This window comes from Anomalospiza imberbis, chromosome 18 (genome assembly GCF_031753505.1).
Source record: "Anomalospiza imberbis isolate Cuckoo-Finch-1a 21T00152 chromosome 18, ASM3175350v1, whole genome shotgun sequence".
Taxonomy (NCBI): Eukaryota; Metazoa; Chordata; class Aves; order Passeriformes; family Viduidae; genus Anomalospiza; species Anomalospiza imberbis.
In genome coordinates this window covers 8782576-8801989 of record NC_089698.1, presented here as the reverse complement: position 1 = coordinate 8801989, position 19414 = coordinate 8782576, and the positions used below count along the sequence as shown (strand labels likewise).

Here is a 19414-nt window from a genome sequence, read left to right as displayed (position 1 = left end):
GCCTGTGCCGTCCATGGTCCCCCTGGGCAGGGACCTGGTCCCACTGCCTGGGTACCCCTCACACCCTGGCCTGGTACTGGAGTGGACTGGGAGGCTGCAGCCACCTGGGGCTCACCACTCCCGACTGGGCTCTCTGTTCTTGCCAGCTGGGGCTGGGCCCACCCTGGGCTGGACCTGGGCAGAGCAGCTGGGAATGGTGAGACATGGATGGACATGAGGGAACAGACAGAATGGAGGACATGGGAACATAGAGGGGCAGGGAACACACAGGGGACATGATGGGACATGGAAAGAAGAGTAGGCACAGCAGGAGGGTAGCAGAGGGAGCATAGGAACACTGAGGCTGGGGACGTGAAGGCACAGGGCACAATGGCATCCGGACGTGGGGGAGAGTGGCAAGAGGCCATGGGAGCCAGTGACACAGGGGACAAGAACATATGGAACAGGGGCAGAGGGGAAAATTGAATGAGGACACAAAGGGATAAGGGCACAGGACTCGGGGGACAGGGGCCCAAGGATGCAAAGGAAAGGGCTCCAAGGACATGGGGAACAGGGACAGGACACAGGCAGCGATGGCAAGATGCAGGGACACAGGCACAGGGACACGTGACGCAGGTGGCAGAGACGGGGACACAAGAACAAGGGAGAAAGGGACACGAGAACAAGGGAGAAAGGGACACAAGGCACAGGCACACGAAGCAGAGGTGGCGGTGTCGGGGATGGGGACAGAGGCACACGGGGCACAGGTGGCAGTGGCGGGGATGGGGACAGGAGCGCACGGGGCACAGGTGGCAGTGTCGGGGATGGGGTCAGAGGCACACGGGGCACAGGTGGCGGTGTCGGGGATGGGGACAGGAGCACACGGGGCACAGGTGGCGGTGTCGGGGATGGGGACAGGAGCGCACGGGGCACAGGTGGCGGTGTCGGGTGGGGATGGGGACAGGAGCGCACGGGGCACAGGGGGCGGTGTCAGGGATGGGGACAGGAGCACAGGGGGCACAGGTGGCGGTGTCGGGGATGGGGACAGGAGCGCACGGGGCACAGGTGGCGGTGTCGGGCGGGGATGGGGACAGGAGCGCACGGGGCACAGGTGGCGGTGTCGGGGATGGGGACAGGAGCGCACGGGGCACAGGTGGCGGTGTCGGGTGGGGATGGGGACACGGTGTCGGGGCCGTGCGGACGGCGCCCCCTGGCCGCCGCGCAGCCGCCGCGGGCACCTCTCCGTGCGCGTGCCCGCGGCGCCCCCGCGTGTCCGCCGTGTTCCCGTGTCCCGCGGCTTCAGCCCTGAGCTCCGGGGATCGCAGAGCCACTTCCCCCCGGAGTGGGCATCGAGGATCTGCGACGAGGCCCCTCCGCCCAGGAAGAGCCTCTTGCAGCGAGGGCCTCCCCCAGGAGCCTCCCGCTGGGGATGCTCAGGACCCACGGGTGGTGCGGCCACCTCTGGAGCCCGGCGCTGGCAGTGGATCCCTCCAGAAATGATGAAAAACCTCAGCCTTCCCCCTCTTCTCCCAGATAACAGCCTGTGCTCTTCACCCATAATTCAGGAGAAGATGGGAACATGCCTGGAGCTCCAGCACATTAATTATGAACCACCCCACTCGCACAGCCCTGCCCCAGCAGCGCCGGCAGCTGCAGTTATTTCTGCCAGCACAACATGAGCTCCGTGGAAAGATCCCTGTGTCCTGCACAAGGGCACTATGTTCCCAGCGACACCCCCATCCCTCCAACAGCCAGCCCCAACCCTGGGGAGAGCGACAGGGCAGCGTCTGCAGCACAGGGACTGCATGCATCCCGAGCCACAGCCGGGATTTGGCTCTTTCCTGCCTGCCTGCGCCATCACGGAGGGGATATCCCTGGATACCACTCAGACACCATCCCTAAATCCCTCCCCACCGACCCCACAGTGCCACACCAAGCACCTGCCCCAGATGGCAAAGGGACACAGAGCCAGCAAAAAAGAGGCAGCAACCCACTGACAGGACCTTGGCTTTATTACAGTGAATACAACATCCCCCTCCCATCAGCTCCCACTGCCCCTCTACAGGGGCATCTCAGGGCAGCTCCAGGCTTGCAGAGATTCACCTCTGCAGAGATGCAGGTTCACAAAATCTTCACCCAGCCAAGGTTTCAACGTGCTTTTTTTTTTCACTTGTTTCCCATTTCCCATGAACAAGAGGCATCGCCTCCGTCTCCACTGCAGCAGGGCCAGACCCTATGGGGCTGGCGAGAAGAGGCTGAGCAGGGCCAGGAGGAGCAGGGGTGAGAGGAGCTGGTGGTGGCCCCAGTGCAGGGACCCACTGCTGGCTGTGGCCCCGCGGGAGGCAAAGATCCTGCGGCTGCGGAGGGGCTGCGGCGGGCGGAAGTTGTTGATCATTTTTAGGAGCGTGGATCCCTCGAGTGGGAAGTGGAGGGTGCTGACGAATGCCTTCAGCTGTGCAGGGAGAGAGGGAGGGTGGGCAGCTGCATTGCCAGGCACCCCAGGCCCCTGCCCGCTGCCAGCCCACCTCATACTGCCCCACTGCTAGTGGCACAGGACCCATGGCATGGCCCCACAGCAGTGGCTGTCCTCCCACCACCCTCACTGCTCTGCTGAAGCCAGACCCATAGGTAAGCACAGAGGCAGGTCCTTACAAGGATCAGGTCTTGAGTTTTAAAGGAGCTAATTGTGTTTTGGTGCCAACAGTGAGCACTTAGAAAGTGGTTGGCCTATGACTCCCTCAAGAAAATACATCTACTAAGATGCTTGAGCAGCAGAGGAGAACACCTTCCTTCCTTCCATGCATCCATCCATGCATCCATGCATCCATCCATCTCCTTGGAGCCTCTACTGAGCTTCAGTGGATTCACTTCCATTACTCTTTCTGAATGCCAGGGCTGGGCAGGAGAGAATATGGATGGGATTTCTCTCCACTGGCAGGTGGCCACATCTCCATTACTTAACCTTCATAAAATTAATTAATTGCCAAGTTGCCAGGAGCATTATTATAGAGATGACTTTCCCTGTGCTCTTGCTCAGGAGTCAGGAAGGACAAGGAGAGAGGTCACCCTGGGGATCCAGCCTTTCGGGTGCTGGCACGTGGGGCTGTACATGCCAGTACCTGCTCCCGGCCAATCTCCACTGGCTCCTCAAAAACAGTCCAGACGACGGCCTCGCTGCAGTCAGGGGTGGTCAGGGAGCCCTGGTAGCGGTAGTAGCCGGAGAGCCGGGCGGCACGCGGCAGCAGCGTGCTCAGGCGGAACGTGGAGGCCAAATCCACAGAGTCCCCTGTGGGGCAAGACTGGGGCACTCAGCCTGTCCCCTGCCAGGGGTGTGGTGGCGACAGCAGGGCCACCCCCATTAATTTCCCCTCAGCAGATGAACCCAGAGACCGGCACATCCCCCATCCAACCCACTGGGGTGCATCCCTGCCCTCCCACAGCAGGGTCCCCCCTTTCCTACCCTGCTCTGATGAGGAGGTGACTCACCAGCGTGGGAGACATTCCTCAGCCCCGCCACGATGGTGTTGTAGTTGGTGTTACTGGTTTCAGAGACCTGTGTACAGGGAGAATAAGTGGTTGAAGTCAGGCACAGCTTGAGCAGGGCAGAGCTGGGTCATCCTGTCCTGTCAAGAAACCACAGGCAGAACCAGCCTCCCCTGTTGCAGAGCAGTGGGGAAGGTTCCCAGCCAGCCCTCTCTTGTAGTCACTGGGTTCCCCAGCCTCTCCTGGCCTTGACCCAGCCTCCCTGCCCCTTCCCAGTCCTTCAGGACACCCGTACAATGCTCACCCAGCTGCACCACCAGCACCCAGTTTCTAGGGGACCCCTGCAGACCCACCTGGAAGAAGAAGCCGAGGACAGCCAGCCCATTGGGGTGCCCCTTGGCCTCTGCCAGTGTCTGGTACTTGGCATTCATGTGGACGATGTGCATCTGAGGAAAGCACGAGGAGTCAGGCGTGCACAACTGCCCCCAGCCAACACCCTGGCAGCAGGGCATTCTGCTATGGATCCTTCCAGCCAGCTTGGGATGGCCAGACTCTGAGTCAGCCTCCCCCAGTAAAGCCCTTCTGGTCCTATTGGCACTTCTGTGGGGTGGGTGCTTGGAGGATCAAAGCACCCCAATGAAGCAAACATCCTTTGAAGGGTGTGCAAAAGAGTGCCAGCAGTCCCGGGGTGCTCTCTAGACACAGAACATAAATTCTGCTTTCCTCTGGCAGACAATGAATATTTTAGAGGCGCAGAGCCTCTTTCATCCAGAAGTATCCCAATGTGCTTGGCACAGCACGCTCCTGCTTGCTCTCACTTGCATTCACTAGCTCAGCGTGTGGTCCCAGCAGGGCACAGAGCCCCCCAGACCCTACTGAGTGCCTTGGACAAAGCAGCCTGGCCCATGCATGGTAAAGAAACACCTCAAGTCTCACATCAGCTGCTTTTTGACCACCCAGGTGCCTGTGCAGGAGCACAGTCGAAGCCACCAGTGCAGAGTTGCAGAGCCCAGTCACGAGCTGCACAACAGCCTTGGGGTGCCCCAGCATCACCCCTTCCCACCACACCAAGGGCTTGGGCAACCCAGAACGTGATGGGAGCTTTTTCTCACGTACCTCCATGGGGAGCTGGCGCCCATCGAGGGTGTGCTCGGAACCATTCCCAGCCGGGCTGCCCCAGTGGAAGTGGAGCTGGACCGCGCGATACCTGCCGGGGAGGCCCCCGCCACTGATGGTGATGTGCTCAGAGGCCGACTCACTCGCCAGGTTCAGCATCACTGCAAGGGCAGCAGGACAGGGTGAGGGGAGGCTTAGGGTGGGGGATAGCCCTGGCACAGCTCCTTCTCCCCCAGCTTCATCCCAGCACTAACATTCATCTGCATGGGATCCTGCAGCAGCCAGGAGTGGAACCAGAGCCAAGCCCCAGTCAGGAAGGTGACTGGGGAGCTGGGACAGGAGAAGGTGCCCAGCACGCACCTGTGTGCCCGTTGTTTGTGAGCCTCCACTTGGCAGGGGGAGCCTGGTCGTAACCCTCGAAGAGGATGTCCCCGAGGCCACCATCCCGCTGCAGCCGGCGCCTGTCGATGTTCACAGGGGACTGCTTGTCGCCACCACATGTGGCTTTCAGCTCCTTCCAGTGGCTGGGCCCTGCAGAGGAGGAGCAAGGGCACCACGGGCAGCCACCAAACCACCCAAAGGGGGACACAAGGCCAGCAGTGCCTGTGTTCCCAACCAGCCCGGCCGTGCTCTCTTGTATCCCATGGGAACTGCTTTCCTGCCCGGCTGAGTTTCCTTCCTATTGATGAGCAGGGGTTTATTGCAGCCTCATCCATAATTCAGCAGGATTTCCTCGAGGGGCCAGGGGCTATATTTAGCCTGGCAGCAGCGTCCACATTGACACTGGTGAAGGGCAGGCTTTTCTCCCTGCCCCTTCTGCCCATGGCCGGGTTTTAGCATGTTCAGCCTCCTCATGCTGGTTCTGTCCAGCTGTGACAGGTGACAGTGCAACCTGGCCACACAACTCATCCTGGGACAATTCCTACACGGGTTCCAGAGTGACCACACGATGCCCATCAGCAGCTCCTGGGGTGGGGGGGTCACCATGGTAGGAGCTGGATGAGGACACAGCAGTGCTGGCAGCCGACTGCACCCACTGCAAACCCACAGTGCTGCCTGGGGGCTGTGAGCAGGGTCCCCATGGCTGCCACCACAGCCAGACCACACAACCAACCCATATTTGTGGCTTGTCCCCATTGCCCCAGCATCATCTCTTCTTGCAAACCTTGTGGCAGCCCACAGCTGTAGGATGTAGCCAGCCAGCCACTCTGCTGTTCACTGCTCCAGTGTGGCTGCCACGGCACCCCACTCCTCCTTCTGGTGCAGCCCAGGATAGAGGTGTCAGCACTGGGCACCACCAGTATCTGGTCTCAGTCCCAGCTGGGGAACAGGAGCTGCCTCAGTGTTTCCAGCCCTGTCCTCCCGGGGCACCTCCTTTCCCAGGGGAGCTCAGCACATCCCAGCAGGTAGTGTTGGCTCTTCTCACACACAAATCATGGCTGGGCCGCCTGTGCCTACAGCCAGGGTTTGGGGAACTGTTCCCCCAGCAGTGCCCCATGTTCAGCTCTGACATTTACCTTCCTCTTGGGCAGACAAAACCACAGTCACTTGTGGGCTGTATGCCACCTCCTGCCCGCTGGGCTCAGCCCTTACCCTTTATGTTCTCCTCTCATTACTTCAGGCAACTTTTTGCCTGGAAGCCCTGGGAGCTGCAGCCTGGCCATGCCACCATCCCACCAGGTTCCTGGCACGGTGTAACTGGGCGGCCCCACAGATTACCAGGTGCCTTCAATAAGGGGAGGGGCATTCCACATGGATCTGCTGCGGGCACACAGCCGGCTCCATGTTGCTCCAGCCGCTTCCCACCGGTCCCTCTGCCCTGCCAAAACCTGCCCTCGCTGCCAGCCCAGCAACGCTAAACCGGGTAAGACCGAGCCTCGCTCCGACAGGGATGAGTGGAGCCCAGCAATCCACGCTCACAAGCCACAGGGCATGTAAACCCAACAGCTATAAAACAGTTGGGCCATAACAGCTGATTAAATGCTTGATGATCTTTAATTAACCTTTTACAAGCTATTTGTAATTTGTATTTGTGTGTTTTGAGACAAAGTGCCCCCAGCCATGCTTCCCTCCCCATCCAGGCAGGGCTGCTGCCTGCTCAAAGGGAGCTGTCCCTCCTCAGTCGGGCCCCTGGACCCCCAGGCCCCCTTGCTGCCTATACTGCACAGGGTTTCTATTAGAGTATTTTAAAACCTGGACTTAATTTGTTTCAGGTGGATGGGGGAAAGCTGTTGCTGCCCCGGGAGCACCCGGACCTGGCTGAGATGAGGGGTGGGGCTGAGTTGCTCCAAGCAGCTCAGGTGTTTGTCAAGTCTCTACAGCACCACCCCCGAAAGTGAAGCTCCTTTAACCATTCCCATGAGGGGATTTACCCTTTTCCATGCCACACTCCCCACTGGGCCTTGCTGATGCTGCCCAGGGTGCTCTCAGCTGAGCACTGTGGGGAGACACGAGGGTCTGAGCCCTGCACAGCTCAACACACCCACACTTGGCACCACTCACCGCATCGGGGGTCCTGTGAGTCGTAACACCACTGCCCTGTGGGAGAAAGGAGAGCTCAGGACAGGTGATGGAGACAGGCACCCTTTCCCAAACCCACCTATGGCCGTGCCCAACCCCCCGACAATGAGGACATCCCCCAGTGCAGCCCGGGGTCCCGCCAACACTTGTGTTCATCACGGTTATTTTTGGCGGTAGTGTTTTCACACCCTCCCTGCCTCCCCCACACGCTTCACAGGGAAACCTCCCTCAGTATCGCTGCTCCAAGGCAGCCAAACCTCCCTGCTCCTTCCCCAACTCTCATGGGGCCATCCCCCCTTTTCCATGCCCCTCACCCCACAGCAGCGGCCCCCGGCAGCCACGGGTGAGCGGGAGCCGAGTGGAGCAGCCGCAGCCGTGCCCGGTGTCCCCGCCGTGCCCGGTGTCCCCGCGGCTCCCGCGGGTGGGCTGGCAGCGGCTGCTGGGGGCTGCAGCAGGCGGAGGTGGGCAGGCCCGGGCCCACGCTGTGGGGATGGTGGCCGGTCCCGTCACTCAGGGCCACCTCAGCCAGAGCTGCCGAGCTCCCACCAGCGCTCTGGTGGCTCTGGGTACCACGGGCTCCATGACAAGCGCTGGCGCAGCAGGTGCAGGGACACCGAGGGGATGCCGAGAAAGCTGGCGCCCTGCTCCTGCTCTGCTGGCTGCACATCCACCCAGGGCCACCAGCTCTGCAGAGGGAGCTGGGCAGTGCACCCCCTCCCTCCTCTGCTCCCCGTTCTGCTCCTGGCAGGAGGCACGGAGGAACAACCCGGTGCTGCCCGGGCCCAGCCCACGTGAAGGGTCCCCGCTGATGGCCGTGGGGCCATGCCAGCGGGCCGGCTGCAGGCGAGCCGAGCCGCGCTCCCGTGCCAGCCACTGCCGCTCGGAGCAGCAGGACAAAGGCAGCCCTGCCGGCCTCCACTTGTGCTGCTCAAGGCCCCAGCCTGCGGCACTGCATCCACAGTCCCATTACAGTGTTAAAAGAGACACCAGCCCCAGAGGAGAACTGGGAGTGGGACTCCGACGGTTCCCAGAGCAGGGATCTTGGGGTCCAGAGGCAAGCAGAACTCCTGGGAAATCTTCAGACCTGCACGCACCAGCCCTCGAGCATCCTCCGGCAGGAGCCAAGGTACCGCTGGGCGTCCCCAGCCTGGCCCGGATGCAGGTGAGCCTCCAGCGGACCGGCCCGGGAGGGCAGCGCCCGTCGCTCAGAGATTTCGTACTCATTGGTGTTTCCCGGTGGTGCAGATCTGTGGGGTGCATGGGCTGAAGCCCAAGACCCCACTGTCCCAAGGGGGCCCTGGCCCCACCACCTCGAGACCCGCCGTGCCCGGCAGCACTCAGGGCCATCCAGCAGCGGGGAGGGGGTGGTGGGAGGGCAGAAGAGGGCTCCTGGGACAGACTAGGTCCCCCAGTCCCTGTTGCCAACCCCTCAGCCCGCATCACTCCTCGACACGTGGGAAAGGAATGGAAAAAGCGGCGCCCCCCAAGCCCCCCAACACCGCGCCCGACGCTCTCCACCCGCGGGACCCCGGCCCCGCCGCCCCGGGCGCAGCTCACCTCCCGCGGCCGCTCGCACGACGAGGGGCAGTGTCAGGAAAGTTATGCCGAGCCCGGTGGGGCCCATGGCGGCGCGGGGCAGCGGGGGGACCCCCGCACCTCCCCGTCCCGTCCCGTCCCTCCGCAGTGCGCCCGGTGCTGGGCTGGGGCGGGCGGCAGCGCTGGCAGCGTCCGCAGCCCGGGAGATGCTCAGCTCCAGCCTGGGCTCTGCTCTTACATATTCATCACCCGGGCTGAGTTTTTAACTCCTCGGCTGCTAGGAGGGAGCGGGGAGAGCCCGGCCCCCGGCCAGCCCCTCGCGCCCGGCGGGTCCCTGCCCGCGGTGACAGGGACAGGCGGGGAGCGGGGGCTGGCGGAGCCCACGGGCGCTGCGCCCCCCGCCCCGCTCCCCGCCCGGTACCATCCCGCTCTCCATCCCCAAGCTGGAGGTCGGCAGCATCCCCGCTGTGCCCCAGCCCGCCCCCGCACAGTGTGTGGGACTACAGATGGACTTCAGGGGCCTGCCAGGAGGCAGAACGGGCTGGGGAGAGCAGCTTTGGCCCATCCCCTCCCCATTCCTTGCAGACACAGGCAGTGGGACATACCCTCCCCCCAGCTTTGGGAACTCCCCAGCCAGCAGCAGGTCCTGCATCTCCCATGTCCGAGCGTGGTGGTTCCCACCTGATGAGGGGCAGGTGGTGCCATGGGGACCCACAGACCAAACCCAACTCATGCCTGCAAGCATAGGCCCCTCTCTGGACAAAGCCCAGCGAGCACCTCCTGGAAGCCCCATCCTCGGGGCCCAAGCAGCCTTGACAGCCACGCTACAGGTGACCCTCAGTCCCTGCAGTCACCAAGGAGCTGCACACTGCTGGGGCAGGGTCCAGCCCTTTCCTCTCCAGAGGGCACAAGGCTGCAGTGGCTCACGCTCTCACAGCCATGGGGCATTGGTTGGCCAGTGCAGGGGGCAGTGCTGGGGCACAAGCCTTGCTCACCCATCCGAGCAGCACCGGAGTGCAGTGCAGGCATCCCGTGCTGGTGGAGGCAACTGTTCAGCTCCTCAGCACAGAGGGAGCATATGCCATCCCATTGCACCTGTCCAGGCAGGTCCCCCAGGAGTCAGGATCTCAGCAGGTAGGTAGGTAGGAAGGGGGTGAGAACACAGGAGCATGGCGTTATCACGTTCTCCTTAAATATCCATGCCATCCTCACGCAGCAGAGGAAAGGAGGCCAAGGGGCCCAGCCCGCAGCTCCCCTCGCCGGCGCTTGGCCCTGGCCGGGAGCACGGACGAGTCACTGCCAGGATGAACAAACCCGGCAGCAGCGCCCGGCCAGCGGGAAGCAGCCCCTGCTGCCGGCTTGGCCAGGGATGGGCTCTGGCTCAGCAGAGCTGCTTGGCTGCCAATGCTACAACGAGCTCATCCTCAGCAGGGATTCTTTGGGGCACCTTCCCCCCCAGGCAGCACCAGCCCTGAGCCACGTTTGGGCGCCGGTGCAGGGCACAGAGGAGGGCGGCAGCACAGGTGTCCCCTGGGCTGGGCTGGATCTGTGCCGTGCCTGACACTTGGCCCCTGCTCCAGGGATGAGGTAGTCTGCAGAGGGCTGCGGTCATCCTTCCGGAGAGAGCCGCAAGGGACGGGCAGGTGCGGCAGAGGGTCGCACCAGCTCTGCAGCCTGCTGCCGACTGCTGCCGGGAAAGAGAGGAGCTGCTCCGGCACTCATGGCATCAAGACCTCCCTTGGAAACACGAGCCCACCAAGTGATCCCTCTTCCTACATGCCCACAGCAGGACAGCCCATATTACCAGGAGTGGGGGAGAAGCCCAAGACTCTTGGGGTCAGAAGATGACACTCATTGCCCCATGGACTCTTTTTTAGGTTTTCAGGCTTCTCTAGTGGTGATTTTTAGCAAGAGGGGCAAGAGCAGGGTGTGGGGCTCAGCACAGCCCCCACAAGAAGCGGGAGCAGAGTGAGGAAGCAGTGGGATCTACAAGGCATGTGGAAAGGCAGTGGTGGCACCGCAGCACTGTGCCATGCCCTGCTCCCACCCATCCCCACTGCACTGCTGCCTAGGGTGCATGGCTGGCTGCACTCATGGCAGGCAGGAACAACCTCCACTTTCTACAGGAACCAGATCAAGCCTTGAAACTGACGGCCTTGCTGATGTGGTGGTAGTGGTGAGCTCACAGCTGATCCTGCAGTTTTGTGTCCTCCTCACAGGGCAACACCATGTCCATCAGCCTGCTGCCACCGAGCCAGGAGGTGGCGAGGTCCCTGCAGACACGTGTAGTCACAGCACCAAGGGCAAGAGCCACCATAAGGGGAAAAATACCACTGAAAGATAAAAATAGGTACTTCAGCTGCAACCATCGATTGGTCGTGGGCACGGTGCCACCCTGATGGGAACCCCCACCACGTGCACCATCAGCAAGCCGTGTGCCAGCACACAGCAGAGGTGCCAGCAGCTTCTGGAGGTAAATCCTTCACTGCCACCCAGGAGCCTGGCCGGGGACCCTGACAGACAGGGACAGTGACAAGATCAAGACTTGAACCTCCAGAGTGTGGTTCACATCACACAGGGATGGGTGCACGAAGAGAGGCGGGCATCCAGAGAGGCAAAGGTCACGGGCAGTAAATACTCTGATCTTTGATCCCCACAGTAAGCTGTTGCTAGCCCAGGAAGAAAGGCGGGAGCGGGGCAAGGAGCGCAGCAGGGGCCGGCTCCGGCGCCGGCACAAAGGAGGCACTGTGGCCGGCAGATGCGCTCTGGCCGCACGCCGCTGCACAGCCCCTTCATTCATGCCACGCTGCCACCGCCGCCGGGGTCAGCGACATCCCCACGGCCTGGCACCCCCGGGTCACGGCCAGCGCACGGCCCCGCGCGTGTCTGACACGCTGCCCCGCCCTGGCGCTGTCCCAGGGGCTGAGCGCCCCGGACACGCCGTGCTGAGCACAGCTGCTCATCGCTCGCTCAGAAAAACGCGTTTTAAGCTGCTAAGAGCTTACAGCAGGAGGCTGCCCAGCAATGCCCTGCCACAGCACCCGAGGGTCAGCACAGACAGCTGCCTCTGCACACGTGTGTCCCCGGGTCAGGCCGGGGTGCCCCGAGAGCCGTGGCCGTGCTTCGGACAATCCATGCTGGTCCCTACAGCAGCTGCCCTGGCCGCAGGCAAGGGGCAGGAGGCCAGGGCAAGTTGTATCTGCACGGGATGTCCCAGCACCAGCAGAGCCCCACGGGGTTCCAGGCCAGACTGAGCCCCTCCAAGAGCTCGGGACATCGGCAGCTGCTGCGGAGCGATGCGTGTGCCCCCAAGAGCAGCAGCGGGGAAAGGGCCCCAGCTGATCGGCACCGCCCGGCCGGAGCCGACACGGAGCTCTCTGGAGCTGAGCTGTTCAGGTCACGGAGCGGCCCCTCCGCAGGCACAGGGACGCGGAGCGGAGCCCGCCCTGGCTCCACAGCGACAGCACCCACTGCAAACACTGCGAGCCCGGCGGCTCGTGGGAAAACAGGGAGCTGGGAGTCCCGACCTGCCTCTCCATTCTGCAGAACCCCCTGCCCCTGGACTCAGCAGCTTCCCATGGGTTTGGGGAGGGCAGCAGGAATACACTGCACTTCATTTTCTTGGGTATAAACTCAAGACTTTCCTAAATTACACTAATACAGGTGAATCCCGCTGGAATCTGGACACATAGGAGCTCTGGCAGACTACCTGCTCAAAGTTAAATGCATTTATTGATCTTATTGCAAGATCACAGCTCAGAAGAGTGATTTAACAAAACCCTCCTTCACAACGTTGGGCAACCACATCGACGCAGAAATCAGGAGACATTGGAACACAACATTTCTCTTACAGAACACAATTTATTTGGCATTTGGATGAAATGTTTCTCACAGCATCTTGAAAAAAAAAGAGATTAGTGCCAACCCCAAAGAAGTTAAAACAAAAACCAGTGTCACAGGGACTCAATTATTATAGTATCAAATTTTAATTCTACATGGTATTTCACAGAATATCAAAATCTTTTATACACTGCCACAGTTAAGTCCAGTCACAAACCAACTACACAGGAGAAGCCTGCAAGTGCAGCGCTGGCTAAAATTATTTTCCAGAGGAAGAAACAAAGCAGTGTGTCATTCTCTCACAGCCTCCCAGGCACCCTCAGCCCAGCACACAGGGATGGTGCAGCACAGCCACCTCTGCTGGCAGTAGCCCTGACCCACTCAACACTCGAGGGGCACATACTAGAAAATTAAAGCTATGTGGTACTGTAGCAGGCAGGCAATGCTGACTGTTATTAGGGAGAAGCACATCATCACTGAAAGCATCTAGTCCAAGGAAACACCTATTTCACTTGGGACTGGAGAACATGAGAAGCAAACATGAACTTTGATTCACCTCCTCTGCACTCAACTGCTCTAATTTTACGGTCCAGCTCCCAACTTGCAAGGGAAACTTAAAAGAAATTTCTGCATATTACTTGTTCCTTAGCTAGGGAGAAAAAAACATTTCAGCAACTGAAAAAAGGAGATGCACATTATGGATTGTACGAGGCAACATTAAAACATCAGTGTTTTGCCACTGAGAAGTCACATCTGAAAGATAAAAACAGCTTTAGGTACCAGGTTCAAATTCATTTAACATGAGATGGGAAAAGAATGGCAATAGCTACTGGTCACAAAAAAACATTTTCTTCACAAGTACTGAAACAGGCCATCACCCCATGGCACCTGTGGAGGCAGAGCACCCACGGACTAAGATTCAGCCTTCAGAAAAAAATGTCCACCTACTTCATTTCTCATCTAGATCAGTGTCCTGCTGTGCATGGCTAAAGGAACAGTCTGAAGCTCAAACTAAACAGGACTGAACACTACACCGACAAAGCTCCTTGCACAGCTGAATGATGGTGCTGATCCTGCACAACAGAACCCACTGCCCCCGTAACATTTTAGCTCTAAACTCTCCCAGTACAGAGCCAGAGGCTGCTGTGGGACTGTGGCTGGGCATCACTGACAAACCAGAGTGTCTGGAGCTGCTCTTAGGGAACAGCAGAGGCCTCAACATGGCACCACAGTATGGGCAAGCTGAGGAGCAGCTTCGGCTGAGGCCACAGTGGGACAAGATCAGCCCGGCACAGAACCAAGCACTGCGACGTGACAACAACTGCGGTCAAGGGCATCCTGAGAAAAACACACCCTGGGCTCACACAGGCTGCTGGAAATCATGTGGCAATGCCATCTCCCTGCAGGGGCTGCAGGGACATTCAGGATGCACCAGATGTTAAGAACATCCAGAGATGTGAATGGCAGTGGGGAAAAATCAATGCAGAAAGTAACTCCAAAGCTCTCATTAACTGAATGGCAATCAAACCAGAAAGGCTTTCCTTGGGCAAGCACCAACTCTCTGTCATCAGCCCTCGGGACAAACTGCCCACCAGTCACCTTGCCAAGGGCAAGGAAGGTTTGCTGAGGAGTCCACTGTTGTCAAGAAAACTTAACTCTTCCCCAGTTGGTCCAGCAGTCTGAGTAGTTGGGACATTTTCTGCTACAAAGGCTCTTACTCAAAGAGAAAGTACTCAATGTGGAAAAGCTACATTAAAAGGGGGGAGGGGGGGAATGACAATTTTATTGCCAAATAAAATTTTATTGCTCACTGAGAGGTAAATGAGCTGTATTTAGTGAGCTGCTCCATTCAAGGCAGAACTTCCCTTGTTTACATTTAAGATGAAGAAGGATAGGGGAAAACAGAGAAAATAGCAGCCTCCTGCCAATATACAAGTGGGAAAGGCTCAGAAGCAACAGGGAAAATATCACACTGAGGCTTCTACAAAGAAGCCTCCATTTGGAATAGCTACAACCAGGAGCCACAATGAAGTTGCCAGTTGTAACAGAGCTTATTTGCAAATAAAATTCACCACAGAACCAAAAGTAAAATACAAAAATATTGAACAGATTCCCGCAGTGTTAGGAGAAGTGTGAGGTAAGGTATCTGTTCACCTCAGCCACAAAATACAGCTTCAGAGACTGAATCGAGCCAAAAGGCCTTTTGTTATTGCGCTAGGATACTACAAAGAACAAATATTCCATCTGGCTTCAAAAGAAATAGGAAATTTTCTACTTTGCACTGCTAACAAAGTATTTTTCAGGAACAGATTGTAGTAGCATAGACTCTGCATCCTATTTAAGTGTACACTATCACAGCCTGTCCTACAAGAAAGTGTAGCCAGCTCGAGAGAAGTATTAACCCTAGAGCCTAATTTCTATCTCAGTGCTTAGCTTCACCTAGCTGGACGCAGCACAAAGGTTACTGCCTACAGTATGTATAGATATATATATATATGTGTGTGTGTGTATATATATATATCACCACCCAGATACACACGCACGCACACACGCATTCGTACCTATAAAACTAAAGAAAAATCAGTACATACAATGTATAAAACGTATGAATGTGCTCAAAAATGCACAAAACCCGCTTTATTTTCATACTTCAGAAATGCTCAATAATTTGTATGCATGGTTCTGACTACTGCTATCCATCCACTTCATTAGACCAGGACTTGGAACTCGGAGGAGGCCTCGGTCAGAGATCCCACAGGGTGGAGAACTGCTCCTCTCGTTTCGCAGCACTGCTGCTGGAGCCAGGCACAGCAGAGAGCAGGATGGGGTGGTGGAACAGCTCCAGGCAGAGAGGCTTCCTACCAGTGCTTCCTCCCACTCGTGTGCCAGCAGCGCTCCCCAGAACTGTGATTCACGCTCTCCGGTGGAGTCAGGGCTGTTTGCAAGTGTCTGGTGTCGAGACACCAGATACGACCTCGATAACGAAACTCACAGTTTTCTGTGCAAAACGAGTTGAACTGTCAAGACCAATCCCCAAGTACAGTATAAGCCTATAGGCAAGACAGGGAATAGAAAGTAGCAGCATATTCCATGGGGAAAGAGTCAGCTGCACTGGGAAACCACAACAGTGGGTTAGGATTTGTCATACAAGTATGATTTCTCATCATTACTAGAAAAATAGATCACATACACACCCCCATGCAGTGCTTTCTTCCTGTCCCTCTAGGCTTGTACCCTTCATAAGGTAACAGGAGACCACTCACAAGAGGCATTCTTTACAAATTCCTTAAAATTCATCTCATCTGCTGACTGTTACAGTAAATCAAGGAGAAGCAGAGGCAATGGGAGTATGGGAGAAAAAGGTAAACTATTTGTACACTGAAAACTAAACTTCAATTTAAAATTGCTGTGAAGATTATTTTATACTCATTATCAAAACCAACAGTGCTTGACTTTGGGTATCGTGAGGGATTGAACGAATCTTTGCTATCTGTAAATTAACTTAGCTTAAAGAGTTCAATACGAGGGGGAAATTTAAGTTGACATATCAGACTGAAGCAAACTGCTTTATTGATTTAAGTACACTAACCTCATTATAACCCCTCGTGGGACCTGGATAAATGGCTTGGGGGACACAGGGGAAATCTCTAGAACAGGGTTGGCTATTTATGGGACTGAGATAAGGTGTCCAATTAGAATTAAACATCACCTATAGAACATGTTGATCACCATTTTAAAGTGGTATTTGTAGAACTGCAAAGAAGTGAAATGAAGGGGAGGGAACACACATGCTAAATATAGCATGCAATAAGAAAAGCAAGAACAGTGGTCTTGTATCCAGGCCAATTTTGTGCAACCATTCACTGTAAAGAAGTTAAACCAGAAAGAAAATACCTCAATCTTACTTATGGGATTAGAACGAACAGGGGTTTCATACAGTGAATTCAGGCTGCATCAAAGTTAATTGCTCCCCATCTCTGTCCTGAAGTACTTCCTAACACACGTGAGGATTCTACCAAAGGGACATCACACAGACCCAGTTTTCTTCATGGGCCAGAAGTTTATCCAACAATATGAGGTTTTGCAGCTACCTACAACAAACAATTGTAATTGCAAATCCCAGTTGTCTCAGTACCCATTTGTCGCATATTGCGTACACCGTTCCTGCTCCAGTTCCTCTGGTGCTCTGATCAAGGCAGACCAAAACCCCAAGTGTTTTACACAGTGTAACTCTCCATGGCATGTGTCCCACTCCATAAAACAGGCCCCCAGCCCCCTCCACTGCAGCTCCATCTTCTCTGCTTGAACAGCGATTGCCCCCACCCTTCTTTTCCATTGTCTGCTTCCTGGGTTCAGTGGTATCCAGCCAAATCCAAGCAGCTTTTTTCTGATGTAGATTTTGATTCCTCTCAGGTTAAGGAAAAAAAAATAACCCAAACTACCCATACTTCTCACCTCCTCAGAAGTCAAAGGAATTCTCTGCTCTCCTTTCCATAGCCAATGGAAAAAAAGAGCAGTTGTACAATCCATATTTACAGGACAAATTGATTAGTGAATGAATAACGACAGCCAAAAAATGAGAGGCACGATCCTAATCTAGAACATAAAAGCAGTGTTTGAAAAACAAAGTGGAGATTCCTTCTGAAGTTCAAGCCACGGATTAGTGTTTGTCTGTGCAAACAGTTGCTAAAACTCTGAGCGGTGCTGGGCGTTTCACTCCTTTATACAATGGTGTTGAGGGAACAGTGGCTGTGGCGGCTGCCTGTCAAAGTTTCTGCTGGGGTGTTTTCATTTATGGGTGTGTCAGGAGGGACAAGAAAGGTGCTGCTGTCAGCAGAGTCTTCCAGCTCCACTGGAGAAGGACCAACAGAGGGAGGAAGTGATCCCTCTGTCAGCTGTGGGGATACATCACAGTTTCCTAGTGATGGAGGACTGCTTTGCACAGCCTGAGAAAGAACTCCATCTGCAAAGGACAAAAAACCAAGCAGAATCAGAACGTGAAGTTTACCATTTCACGTTCCCAAACAGATTTATGATCCATATTTCTGGAAGCTCTGAGTTTTTCCTGATTTTTGAGCTAATGCACAACAAGATGAGACTGCAAAAGAGGAAAATTGTGTAACAAAAATAAAACTTTGACATATAAATAAGATGCTTGCACTAATCAGGCTCACTTATCTTGTGAAATATGCTGCTATAAAATCCCAAATTGGAATGATTTCTACAGTATGTGAATATCACAGCTGCAAAACTGAAGAGCACTGGGTGAATCATTAGACAGTGGTATTTTTGGTCAATTTTTTGGGGGGTGTGGGTGGGAGAAGCAGGGAGGAGAGAAGAGGCTGGATACATTTTATCCAGAATCTCTTGTACTTGACATTTGTTCTACTTAACACCAAACTCTACCTGTCTTCAAAAGGCCAAAAATGGTTGCAGCACGGTAGAAAAAAGGTAACCAGGTAATCCATCCAAGGTTTAACAGGTAAACTGCTTACAGACTGGATTCCACTGCTAATTTAGGTGATTCAAAAAACCTTTGAGAAAAACCAAGCTTAATGATACATTTTTACAAAAGAGTTTTCCATCACAGAAATTGCAGATTTTTTGGTAAAATGTCTTTTCCCATCACAATTGCTAAAACACATAGCTTAAAAAAAATTCCATCTTCTAGCCAAAATGAAAAAGTGGGAGAAAAGAGAAATTATTGCCTGCGTACCTGGAGTGGAACAAAGGATGCTGTCTGGATTGACAGAAGCCTCATAAGGAGGAGGTGGGTCATCAGGATGTTGAATATCTGGGTACTTGTAAGCAGTATAGGGTGGAGGGGGATCGTGAAAATGAAATGCTCCACCTTCCCCATCATCTGAAAGATGCAGTGGAGTAAGGCCAGTTCCAAAACCATCGGGACCGTAATCAAAGCCAGGCATTCTGCGACCCAAGTTGAAATGGTGCACTATTTCAAGAGAAGAAAAAGGAGTGAGTGACTTTATCTCGTGCTGTCTTCTCCAGTTTAAGTCAGATCTCAACACTTTCTTCCACTTTTCACACCCCAGGAACTCAGGTCTCCTGAAGACCTAGAAAAGTCTACATAACCCATCCAAGTCAACTTGCTGCAATTACACAATACCCAGGCCCACCTGCTCCCAGTCTGTTTGTCCTGCATCACATCTAAATTTGAATCTAACCTCTTCAAACTATGGACTATTGTTCACACAGAAGATATTTCAAATTTGGAGCACATACGAACAAAAATATTCTTCCACTATCTACAAAAGTTCAAGTCTGAAGACCCCACCAAGACACAGGTCTTGAGCCCACAGGCACAGGCAAGCAAGACGATGACTTTTCTCCCCTTTACGTACACCAATGTGCCAATTTCCAGCACATGGAGAGAGCTGATACTCACAATTCGCTCCAATCAAAGACTCTATGCGCTCTCTGCGCCGCTGGCGCAGCCGGTGGACCATGAAGAGCAGCAGAGAGAGGATGAGGAAGGAGGAGATGCAGCTCACGATCAGGCGCATTCCACTGGCCATTGAGTCAAACAGGCTGTTGCCATCTGTTCATAAAACACATAAAAACAGCCTGTTATTTTTGTTCAAGATTCATTTTTCTTGATGCTCTTCTGTCAGTAACGGAGAGATAAACGTAGAGTGGAGATTCATTGGGCTGGTTTAACACTTCTCCATATTTTAAATATATAAGAAAATCATGAATCATCAGGTGATTTATCTTTTTACTGCAAGAAGATCTGAAAGTTTCTAAGAATATCTTCCTCAGGAAAAGGGGCAAAATATTGAAGGCTTGGGGCCTCCAAAAATTGGAAAAAAGAAAGGTTAGTGGCATTTTGCACATCCACTTGTTTGCCTTGCATGGCTGATCATATTATATAAAGAGGAAAAGGCTTGAGGACTGGCATATCTATACACTACATAACTTC

General features: G+C 55.3%; 2 protein-coding genes across 5 annotated transcripts in view; both read right to left on the bottom strand.

The window, feature by feature from the left end:
- Positions 1-1973: 1973 nt before the first annotated feature.
- LOC137484771 (carbonic anhydrase 15-like) lies at positions 1974-8880 on the bottom strand. The gene is made up of 8 exons (XM_068208885.1): positions 8656-8880; positions 7081-7116; positions 4939-5109; positions 4579-4739; positions 3816-3908; positions 3466-3532; positions 3099-3265; positions 1974-2431 (listed from the first exon to the last, which is right to left on the bottom strand). The coding sequence occupies exons 1-8, from the start codon at positions 8720-8722 to the stop codon at positions 2213-2215; spliced, it is 981 nt and encodes a 326-aa protein (XP_068064986.1). The 5' UTR covers positions 8723-8880; the 3' UTR covers positions 1974-2212.
- A 3595-nt stretch (positions 8881-12475) lies between these two features.
- Positions 12476-19414, bottom strand: part of DGCR2 (DiGeorge syndrome critical region gene 2) — a 45093-nt gene continuing 38154 nt past the window's right edge. For all 4 annotated transcript variants that reach the window (XM_068208883.1, XM_068208884.1, XM_068208880.1 and 1 more), the window contains exons 8-10: positions 18881-19033; positions 18191-18427; positions 12476-17437 (exon numbers count right to left, since the gene is read on the bottom strand). In XM_068208883.1, the coding sequence (XP_068064984.1) occupies positions 17196-17437; positions 18191-18427; positions 18881-19033 (632 nt within the window). In that variant the 3' untranslated portion in view covers positions 12476-17195. The remainder of the gene's footprint in view (positions 17438-18190; positions 18428-18880; positions 19034-19414) is intronic.